We start from the raw sequence: 12286 nt of genomic DNA, 5'->3' as shown, positions 1-12286 counted from the left end.
AAACACATTCCTTTCTGAGAATAGCACTGATACGAAACACAATACACACGTTAAACATTTAAATACACAGAAGTCCATGTATTTCAGGTACGGTAACAGCAGTTATAATAAAAGGAAAACTACAAATTACGCCAGGAGACCTCTCACTCATTTGTTCGATGAACTCAATTATTACTAAAAATAGAAGTTTCTCAAATGGCTGCTAAGCTGGTAGTCTAAATGTGTCTTTGTTATAAGGATTTGAGCTGATGTCGACCCATTTCGTGTTGCAGGTGCAGCAGCTGCCGGAGAAGCGCGAGCATTTGTACAAGATCCTGGTGATCGGTGAGCTGGGCACGGGCAAGACGTCCATCATCAAGCGTTATGTGCACCAGTTCTTCTCGCAGCACTACCGCGCCACCATCGGCGTCGACTTCGCGCTCAAAGTCCTCAACTGGGACTCAAACACCATAATCCGCCTGCAGATGTGGGACATTGCTGGTGAGTCATGTCTATTCAGCACAGTGTGTTCTGTAAACTGGGGTGTAGGGCAAAATATGCTTCCCTAGTGGCTCATTGCATCGCCCAGTAATATCTTTATATAGAAAATTGGGGATTTCCTCTTTTCTAACAAAGCCAAAAAGGAGAATGATCTGACCACTGGGCTCACATGGTGCAAAGTAATTCTACATTCTATGATTAGATCTCACTTGCAAACTGTCAATTTTAATTTGTGACCGGACTGAACAATGGTTAGGGAAGTAACTGTTGCTATCACAGCTGACTCAACCCCATACATGTAAGACATTACACTGAAAGGAACAGCAGCGGGTAGGTCTAAATATTGAGTGTTAAGAAGGTTTATAAATCATCATTCATATTTGGTATTTCATTATTGGGTAATATTGTCACACATCTAAAAATTCTGGCATCTTTGGTTCCAGCTTAAGTTTGAGGTTTTTCCATAACTAAGTCTAAAGCTGAATGTGGAAGTCCAATTCAAATTGTTCCCAAAAGAAGCTAACTCCTCCCATTTGCTTTGCCTCAAACACGAGTTCTAAAATAGTACCAAATTAAAACAGTCGGTCCTTCCAAATACGGCAATGAATGGGAAGCACATTAATAAAGGTAAGAACTACAGGTGCACATTTATGTTTTAATAAAGACAGACTTCAAAGTACACACGTGGCAATACTTCTAAAAAAGAAATACTGGCATTACGATGAAAATGTACCCAAATTTGTAGTCTAGGTCTGTTCTTTGGTTGTAAGGTGGGAATTTAAACTGGAAATTACTTTCTAGATACTCTTAATTCAAAGCCTCCTTTAATTTGAATTGGTCCATTTTATGGTGGTGTTGGTAGCAGTGGTGAGTCGTCATGACTTTCACTTCAGAACATAAAGATTCATCTGGAGATCCTTGGGCTAGCTTTTCAGCTTTCTGGTTTTTTATGTCTTAATACTGTAATGAGGTCAGCGAAACCTCACACTACAAATATTATTTACTGACTTCATACCTAATGCTTATGCCCTATTGCCTCTGTTACGAGGGGCGTTTGAAAAGTCATTGCAAAGTCCTAGAGATGGCACCATATTTATTAGTAGCATCTTCGGAAACAACAAACACAATTTCAGCCATATTGGTCTATTTCTTTGTGTTTGGCAATCGTGCTAATTCAAGGAAGTCCAGTGATTGTTGAAAAATGGACGAAAAAGAATTTCATGTGATGATTAAACATCACTTTATGAAAGGCAAAACGCCTCAGGAGACTAAAGAGAAGCTTGATAAACATTACGGTGACTCCGCACCTTCGATTGGAACAGTTTATAAGTGGTTTAACAATTTTCGGAGTGGCCATATGGGCACAAGTGATGCTGAATGATCTGGATGCCCTGTGGAGGTTATGACTCCAGAAGTCATTGATAAAATCCATGATATGGTGATGAATGACAGAATAGTTATGGTGTGTGAGGATGCTAGTGCTGTGGGCATCTCAAATAAACAGGTACATAATATTTTGCATAAACATTTAGATATGGGAAAGCTATCTGCAAGATGGGTTCTGTGATTGCTCACACTTGACCAAAACTGGAATAGTGAAGTGCTGCAAGGATGGTTAGCAGCTGTTCAGGAAGAATCCGCAGGACTTTAAGTGTCATTTCATCACTGTAGATGAAATGTGGATACATCACTACACTCCTGAGACCAAACAACAATCTTAACAATGGGTTACCAAGGGGAATCTGCACCAAAAAAGGAAGACCATTCCTTCGGCCAGAAATGTTATGGTGACTGTCGTTTGTTATTCGCAAGGGATAATCCTCATACACTAGCTGGAAAAGGGTAAAACTATCACAGGTGCATATTATTCATTATTATTGGACTGTTTCAAGACAAAGCTGCAAGAAAAAGCCCTCTTCCATCACAACAATGCACCAGCACACACCTCAGCAGTTGTAGTCGCAAAATTGAAATAAGATTCAAAATCATTTCACATCCCCCCCTAGTCTTTTGACTTGGCTCCCTCGGACTACTGTTTGTTCCCCAATTTGAAGAAATGGCTGGTGGGACAAAGATTTTATTCAAATGAATAGGTGATTGCAGTAACTAATAGCTATTTTGCAGACTTGGAGAATTTCTATTATTTGGGAGAATCAACAAATTAGAAGAGCATTGGATGAAGTGTAAAAGTCTAAAAGGACTGTTCAAAAATAAAGGTTTACCCCCAAACACCTAAGTAGTTTCTTTCTGCACAGACTTTTCAAATGCCCTCATAAGTGAAACTGCATGACCATGAAGGTACTTACACTACTAATAAAAACAATGAATAACTTGTAATGTAAAGCTGTCCTTAAACTGAATGAATGTTCAAACACATTGGCTTTAAAAGTATGGTGCTATTAGAAATGGTATGCCCTTGCTATCCTTCAGTCTTAAAACTGATGTACCTAATTAGGACACCAAAACATCATGCAACATTTTCCACATAGATATTGGAGTTGGAGGAATAAGTGACAGAAAAAAATCCCGGGACCCACTGAAGTCTGAGTCAGACCTTAAGTCACTGAACCACAATAGGTAAGATTATTTTAATTCTGGTTGTGGTACTGCCATACACCTATGCCCATTGCTTTCCTTATTTAGAAAAGTTCATCTTGGCATTTTTATTTGTACAATCATTTAGATGTCCTAAAATTTATCATTCTATCTCCTGTGTACACGAGAGCACTGTCTAAAATGCACAATGCTGTCTGCAGCATCAGAAATGGTTGGTTTGATATAATTAGCTTCACATGGTTATTTGCATTGGATCTGATGGCTTTGTTGCAGGCCAGGAGAGGTTTGGCAACATGACAAGGGTTTACTACAAAGAGGCAGTGGGTGCTTTCATTGTGTTCGATGTTACCCGTGTTGCAACATTTGATGCTGTCATGAAATGGAAGCAGGACCTAGACAGCAAAGTGACATTACAAGATGGCTCACCCATTCCTTGTGTTCTTCTTGCAAATAAGGTAAGATGCTATTCATACCAAATGATGGTAAGAAAAATAAAACATGAAATATGGCTATTATTTGTATTATCTGTGTGTTGTCTTCTATTTCTCAATACATAAAATTCTCTGCATTCTCCAGTTTATATTCATCATGTACACTACGAATATTAAAAACCTATATATCTATTTTTAAACTGCATAGCAATCAATGTAAGCCAGAGATTGTGTGTGTGTGTGTGTGTGTGTGTGTGTGTGTGTGTGTAAACACAGTATACTTTCTAGGTGTTTGGAGGAGGAATTCCAGTAGTCATGTGCCACCATAAGCTCTTGTGAAGGAATGTAGGCTAAAATACTGTTGATCTCCTCCACACTAATTCTGAAGAGATTTAACACACATTTTTGAAACAGTTGTCTTAGAGTTCCATAGTCTATTGATAAATTAGAATTCATCAGAAAAAATCTGTACAATTTAGGCAGACTTGGATCACATGACAAATGGAAAAATGTGCTTTGGAGAGTGATTCAATCACATCAGTTTTGTAGGTTAAGTGAGGAAATGCTACAGCAGCAAACATACAAACTGGAGGAGGTTGGAATACCCTACACTGCATGCACTTGTAGGTGAAGAGGAAGACCTTGGAAAAATAAAAGAAACGGCTCAAAGTTTGGTGCCACCACAAACATAAACTGAAAGTATTAAGCTTCTAAATTTGAAGAGCAGGAAATGTTCTGAAATAAAATCTCCTGTTAGTGTTAACATGACAATTCACAAAATAAACAGATGGCTTTCTTTCACTGATTACTCAGAACATGTTGAACTTGAGTCACAAATTATCCCAAAGTTAATCTGCATGGGGCTACATAAAAAGTGCAAACATACACAATTCCTCTCTTTGATAATATAAATGCTTCAGATTCTAGTATTGCAGAATGCAGCCTTGCAGTCATGAGGTGTTACATGTGGCTACACTCACCCATAAATTAGCATCTAATGCTTGTTCATGTTAGCCTTGCTTGGAAAGCTATATCTATGGAAAAGACTTGTCCAATTCTCATAAGTGTAAAGTTTGCCATACAGTCAGAAGGTTAAAGATGCCTCAAACGGAGTGAAAATAATTCAGCAAGTATGGCAGCAGATGCTCATTTTAGTAGCTGAATCATGTATACTGTTACCAAACTCAAGTTAATGTTTTCTATGTACTGACTTACAAATCATTCCCTTATCAATTTCTACTTAACACTTCCCGCACAGAAAAAAATACAAAGGACTTCCCAGTTAACTCCTGAAAGTAACAAATGCAGGTAACAAATGCAGATAACAAGAGTGTCTCTCACAGGTAAGAACCTTACTCGAAGAATGTTTAGTAGACAGTTCAGTAGACCTAATTTCCACTCTGATGTTTCAGTACTGTCCTTCAACCAGAGCAATGCATTGGAAATTCTATACCATCTAAAAATTTCCTGTGATGTGAAATATATTGATAATAAGTTTATATCTACCTGTAGCCTGATATTAACAGTGGAACAGTTCTGCACAAGAAAATAATCAGACATAAGACACGAAGAACAGAATTAAAAGCATTATTTTGAATAACAATCTTGAAAACGTCACTAGAATGTTCATTCACCCATTACCAGTAGAGCCTGCTAAGAGAACTCAAAATGCAGAATATATCTTTAGCTTGCATTTCTGAAACCTGCTTCAAACTGGACGGAAATGGCTTACAGAGGAGCCTCTCATCAGGTTTGATATTCCAGACTGAAAGGATGTCAACTTCTTATTCTGGATCTAAGTGTGGATTAAGCCCTCATGACAATCTTTGAATTGGCAGTAGTGCATGATGGCTGCATGAAGTCACTCACCTGTGACTTGGATATTGCTCATCGGAAAGCATAAAAAAACTGTTCTAAGGTCCAGCTTTTGACATCTCATGTCTGATTTATGCATCAGTAAGGCCTCTGTACTTCAAATTACTGTATGCAATACACCATTGGTGTATAGATATCAACAGGGAATTATTGCACAACCCTATATTTGCAGCCAGTGTGCAGAGGCTTTCAGCAATGGTCAATTTGTTGTTGTATATAGTGTGTAGGGCTATATCTGTTTCAAACTAGGTTAACTGGCTACCTGAGGAACATGCATTCAGTATCTGAAAGTGAGCAATGATGTGATTTGGTATATGTGCAAGGGAGAGCCCTGAGATATTATAGTTGGATGGCACAAAGATCCAAAGCCAAAAGTGAAGCAGGGGATACCCCTGTCTACTAGAGGCCTATGTTGCTTCCAGAATTTGAGGAATGCATGAAGACCTGCATCCCAATTACATTTTAAACTACATTTTGACATTTTAAACCTCCATCCAGGCTTAATGTTAAGTGTTCCCAGATTGTTCTCAGTGTAGGTATCACATGACAGTTTCCCATTTGCTAAGCAGAACTACTTGCTATACTAAGTACACTGGTGTGAAAGATGACATGTGCACTGATTCCCAAAGTGCTAATCTTGCTGTTGTACAGAAATGTCTAGTGGATAGCTGAGCCATGATGCTGGAAGTGCTCTTTCCCTTGCAAAGGCAGGAGGAAGAAAAATTTTTCTGGTGTTCTGGAGTGCACAGGGATCTGGGAAAGTAATGTATTAATGCAACTGCCAAGGAGGGTTGCTCCCTCCAATCTTGTGCTTGCTGTTCAGGCAGTCACCTTGTACATAACCCTGTCAGTCTTTTTTGTGGGAGGCTCAGTGGCTGAGAATGATACAGTAACCTCAGGTCAATGAAACCTATGGTGCAACCACTGCTTCCTTCAGGCCACAGAGTTGAAGTATATTTTACAAAACTAAAAGTGGGACATCACACTTTTATATATGGCCTTCTCTCATGGTGAGAGGATTTGCAAGTGCAATATGTGAATGCAGGTAGTGATAAAGCATATTTTATAATTTTAATGCTATGAGGGCAGCTCTATAACCCACAAAACTTTCCCTATATTTCAAATGATGTGTGTGTGGTGTGTGCTTAAGGGTTGTGTGTGTCCACATTCCTTTTCCAAAAAAATATTGATCGTGCTGCAGAGTGGCTGTCACTCATTTTTAAGTAACCATCCAACCATAGTAACTGATTTTCTCTAGTTACTCTGCTGTGTTGCATATAATTCAGGGATTCTTTTATGACTCTTCATCTCTCAATATTTTGTTATAGATCCTTGTTTGCATGAGTTGTCAATACAGCTTGGTTTTGAAATTATTCAACCTTGTTCACATGTTTTTCATGTAGGGTCACTGACGACATTGCAGATCACACTAAACACAAACATTCTTAATAAACATTCAAATACGGTTATTTTTCCTCAAGTGTTACAATACACCAGTGTGCAGATTTATGCTTATTCTTGACACACCAGGCTCTGTCTGGTTTGATACAGGATAATTTGAACACTCGTTCCTATTTATCATTTAAAAAATTTAAGCTGCAAAATCTTCTGCATTCACTTCAGTCACTTAATGATTGATTGACTCAGAACATTCCCTTGGGATTAGGTGGGTTTTCCCTCCCTCAAGTAACCAAAGCACATTTAGAGGAATATTAAATATAGTAGTCTCTGACCTTTATAAAGAAAACTGAAAATAATGTTAATACAAAGAATATTGCTGGAACCTGCCTTTACTGCAGTCAGAAGTTGTGGATGATTCATACAGCACAATGCTGCCAAATGCACACTTTAGGAACTTAGCTCTACAAAACAGACACCTGCAGTTACATCCTGATGTGTAAACCTGGACACCTTACTAGTAGCAACTACTGAACCTTCACTATTAGGTAAGAGTACTAGGTGAGAGAACATCAAATTTAGCAGACGAGTATAATCCTATAAATACAACTGTCTAAATAGGAAATGAATAGTCTTAGCCCTCTATGGGTGAGTGCACAGACCTCAGTGAATATCTTTGACCCTTAAACACAACTGTATCATCACACATTCCTTTTGGGATTAAATTCAGATATCAGCTGGCAAACCAGTATTTATAAAGGTTTTAACAAGAATAATTTCAGCACAATTAATGGCATCAATCTTTGTTTACAGTCTGAAGTATTTACTATGCACTCTAAGTAATTAGGCTGCTTGGTAGTGCTTTCTTTGCCTCAAAACAATAGTACTGCAAGCAGTCTTCACCGGTCCCACACTGATCATTGTAGAAGTGGTAATAAGAGGCAGTCACACTTGGTTAGCATTCTATGCTCCAGAACCTAATCATACTATTAGATTTGATGTCATGAAAACTACAAACAGCCTAAAGTGGGACAGTATGATGCAATTCTGAATTCTGTAAATATTAAGAGAAGCTACAGAACAAAAGTGGTATCAGTCTCATTTCTGTGAACTCAAAGTTCATAGTTGTGCTCTGCAATGACAAGGTGGACCAGTTAGAGGCAGCCAGTGTTTGGGTCTGTAACAGACATATTTACCATCTTAGTTCAAAGTTTTGGTTATTGGCATTAATCAGTGAGGAATTAGAGTATTGATGCCTATTGATTTGCTTTAAAGTTCTTTAGTAGGTTACAATTAAAACTACAATTACAAACCTTCCCTGGCTTTGAAAATTCTGGATGAGCAGGTAACTGCTAAATTTACAATAACTATTGTTAAACTCCTTCCCACTTACACTAGAACTGAGGCTTATCTCTGAATGTTTCAAGGAGGGTGGAGTATAAACCCTTACTGTTTTTCAAAGTGCAGTAAAACTGTTGATTCTTAAAGCTTGTTTAGATTATTTTACAGAAACCCCTTGTAAGTTACTGCACATATTCTTTCTATTGTGATATTACTTTATATTGTTTCTGCATCTCCACAAAGATAATGTTGGTATGTTTCAACACACAAAAATTAAACCAAAAAAGATTCGTATAGAAACAGAAAATCAAACAGAATACGCTAAAAGCTAAACTTCAAATGCCCTACACAAATGTGTCTTAAATGCCACAAACTGGCTGGAAGAGGTAAAATATGATTCCAGAAAATATTGAAAGCTTCCAGTGCTGGAAACTGGGGGAAATTAAATCTTAAAATTAAATACTTCATACTCAGTAATCCCAAATAAGCAGACAGCTTGGAATCAATCAAAGGAAGAAAGATGGTACTGTGGCTCTATTTGTAAATTAAAGAAGTAGGTTAGTCCACAATATATGAAGTAACAATATCATAAATCTAAACTGGTCTCTCAGCTAAGACTTACAGGGACCAACTGCTGCCACCCTAAGAGTGTTTCAGGAATATTGTGTGCCTGCTAGTGTCTAGAAACATGCAGACCCTAGTTGAGCATGACAGGAAGTAGATGAAAAGTTACCCATAAACTGCTGCAGTCCATAAAGTTTGTTTGAACCTAAGGGATGCTTTCTACAGTAACACTGAGTGCAGTTCTGATGAGCAGTGTCTCCATAAAAGTGGCAAACTTCTGCTTCAACATTGCTGGTATGAGGCAATACAGTGTTGCAAGAAATTTTGAACTAATAAAGCACTTCAATGATAAATTACTCAGTATGCAATTAGTTACTTTCAAAAGATCTTAAGTCCCAGTAGCAAAAGGATCTTATATTCTTTGAACTTTGCAATACACACCTACTGTAAAAGGTGGGAATATCTTGGAAAGTTACCCATTATGGATTAAAGCTCACAAAGTGATAGACCACAATCAGCTGAATTACAGTAATTACTTCAATAAAACAAGCCTCAAAAATATGTGAAATAGAAGTCAATTGTTTCATAGTGTGTACTCAGTGGTCAGTGATGCAAAAACTTTCTATCAAATAATACAAACTGAGAGAAATTTATGAATTGCAAGTATGTGTCATCTGCTAGGTCCAATGTGGATGCTATGGACGATTTTGTCCTATTTTCAATAATTTTGTTTATAACTGTTGAAGTGAAATATTCATAATACTGGTTAATATTTTAATATATGCTCAGTTTTCTCACTTGAAAATTTGCAGTGACTTCATGTAGTCCCTAATAGCTTGGACACCTTGAGTTAAAAAATGTTAAAAAAAATGTTAAAAATGTTCAGGTGCAAAGACCTGTTTCCTGCTCACTACTAGAGTGAAAGAGAAATGTCCCTCCTTTTCTGTGTAATCACTTAAATTGAGATTAAACTTTATACACACACTATGTTGAAATTTGAAGAATGTTCCCACACATTTCCCAGAAAATGTCAGTTCTAACACGCCAAATTTGAAGTCTGTTTCTTTACTGGAATGCCATGGGAGTTAATTGAAAAGCTTTTAAGAGGGCAATGTTAATGATTGAATTTCTAGGATGCTGTCTCTACCTTTCGAATTAAACTGAAACCTGATCAAAGAAGCATAGTGTACTACTGGCCCTTATCAGAGCTAGTTAGGGCATATTACCTGTTAACAAACCTTAAAAGCAGCACTTAATATATTCACTTTAAAATTCTTTACAATGGATTTAATTTCTCTTAAACTAACAGTAACTGGTTCAACGTGTTAAGCAAAATTAACGACTGCTTTAAGGTTGAACCTTAAAACAATAAAGTTGATCCTACACAGAACACTTGTAGAACAAAATATGGAAATACTTTCTGCTTAAAAGGTGGAATCTGCTTCAAATATTCTGTTCTTTAAGAAAATAACCTCTTTCTTGAAAAAGTTACCATGTTTCCATTGTTTTGTAGTGTGATCAACCAAAAGAAGGCCTTGTCAATAATCCTGCTAAAATGGAAGAATATTGTAAAGAAAAAGGTTTCACAGCCTGGTATGAAACTTCTGCCAAGGAGAATATTAACATTGATGAGGCAGCAAGGACTCTTGTCAAGAAGGTAAGCCTCAAAACTTAATTTTACTGGTTTTGGCCATCCATTTATCAATACTAAATTGGATTTAAAAAGTTAATTTGATATTGAGAATCATATTTTTCTACATTTTTCTAATTACAGATTCTGCAAAATGATCAATTAATACACCAGAATGACACAGCAAAAGACACAGAAAAAATTGCTCTCGATGGTAAAGCAAGTGAAGCAAAGAGTGGTCGGTGTTCATGCTGACAAAGTTGATAGAAGCTTTTGAAGTATTTTATCAACCACAAAGATAAACAACAGAATAAATGTCTTGCCTCACTTTGGATACTTAACAGCTAAGAGTGAAAGCATCTGACAGCTTAAAGTACCTGTGAGAGCCAAGATACTTGTTTTATATGCTGCATCCTTTTATCATGCATCTTTTTTTGCATTTCATGAGGAATATTAGTGTGAGTGGTTCATATGTGTATGTGTGTAGTACGTTTGAATTTTATGTAATATCATATATTGTTTAAAGTGTTGTGCATGTCACTCACTCATTCAGCCAGACTTTTGTAAACATCCAAACTATACAAAAAATACAATGAACATATCAAGACTGGTCTTGTCAAACAAGCAAAAAATTGCAATTACCAATTGTTACATAAATAACTTGCCTGTTGTAAACAGATTACAAAAACAATGCATAATGAAACTTACAAAATTTTTATGTAAGTGTGCCATATTTATTATACACTATAAATTTTCTGCATTTGTTTAGAACAGCTGCATGCTTTGCATGTACTTCCATTCTGGGTTATGGATGCAATTTTGAAACTTCTAATTTATTGTAAAAAATTTTAAAGACTGTAAATACACAATAGTTATTCAAATGCCAGAATTTTGGCACAGTTATTTTAATTATTGGATTTTTAGAATATGTAGCAGATTGTAAACTTGAACACAGAATCAGATTTCTATTACCTCAGTGTTGTTCTACACACAACTTCTGTACAGTATATTCATGTTATAGTATTAAATTTGTACAATATACTCTTTGAGTATAAATATTTTGCATTATTTTGAAATAAAACTTTGGTAAACTGCAAACTGTGTTCTTTTAAATACTTATTGCAGTTAGTTTTAATACTCCTCACTGGAGTTTTAAACTCAGCCTTCTCTATTAAGAGATACTTAGTTACCACTTGTGGATATGATTACCAATAAACCAGAAATGTTGCACATTGATCTAAAAGAGCAGTTAATGAATAAAAATGGATGGGGAAATGGGGTGTTACAAAGCAACAAAACAGGCCTCTTCTGTGTACGATCAGAATACATTCATAAGTGTCTGACTAGTAAACTATTACAGAAAGAAGGGAGAGAACCACAGAATTAAATGAAACGAGGGACTTCCATACCACATACAGGAACAGCAGGGTAAGGAACAATCTCCAGTAAGTAAATTCAGAGTGCTATCCAAATATTGAGACATCTGTATCCTGAGTGCGTCATTCTTCATAGTCACAGTGGAATTTTACTCTAAATTGCTCCACTGTTCAATGTAACCCACACTTTGATTGCAATGAAAAGATGGTATGCTGTGTAAAACATGTGAAAGGTGGAAAATGTGCAGTTACAGCATAATGCAAATGGTAGTTTCAGAAATAAACACAATAGATCGTAGTTGGTGTATTATCACATTGGGCCAATATTATCTAATACTTATTAAGCTACTTTCCCAAAAGGTGTATGACAAAACTTCATTTGTACCTGTACATGTGCTGCTATCTTATGCCTTCATAATATAAGAAATACAGCTGTTGCACAGTTCACAGGGAAATGAAACAATCATAGTTTTATTGACTGAGATACTTTGTGTGGGGTATTGAGTGACTTTCACATCTTTGTGATGAAATGATTTTCTCTAAACACCTAGTCCGTGAGTGAAAAAAATCTCCAACCAGACTGGGAATTGAACTTGAGCCACAGTGGTCTAGAGGTGGTGATAGTGACAAAGCAG

At 36.7% G+C, this 12286-nt stretch overlaps 1 protein-coding gene across 1 annotated transcript in view; it reads left to right on the top strand.

The window, feature by feature from the left end:
* Nucleotides 1-10965, top strand: part of LOC126176212 (fibrous sheath CABYR-binding protein-like) — a 77555-nt gene extending 66590 nt beyond the window's left edge. Inside the window, exons 2-5 of the mRNA XM_049923391.1 lie at nucleotides 273-480; nucleotides 3310-3491; nucleotides 10159-10302; nucleotides 10420-10965. Of these exons, the coding sequence (XP_049779348.1) occupies nucleotides 273-480; nucleotides 3310-3491; nucleotides 10159-10302; nucleotides 10420-10530 (645 nt within the window). The 3' untranslated portion in view covers nucleotides 10531-10965. The remainder of the gene's footprint in view (nucleotides 1-272; nucleotides 481-3309; nucleotides 3492-10158; nucleotides 10303-10419) is intronic.
* The last annotated feature ends 1321 nt before the right edge of the window (nucleotides 10966-12286 follow it).

The sequence above is a fragment of the Schistocerca cancellata genome, chromosome 1 (assembly GCF_023864275.1).
Source record: "Schistocerca cancellata isolate TAMUIC-IGC-003103 chromosome 1, iqSchCanc2.1, whole genome shotgun sequence".
Classification (NCBI taxonomy): Eukaryota; Metazoa; Arthropoda; class Insecta; order Orthoptera; family Acrididae; genus Schistocerca; species Schistocerca cancellata.
This window is presented reverse-complemented; position numbering and strand designations above follow the sequence as displayed.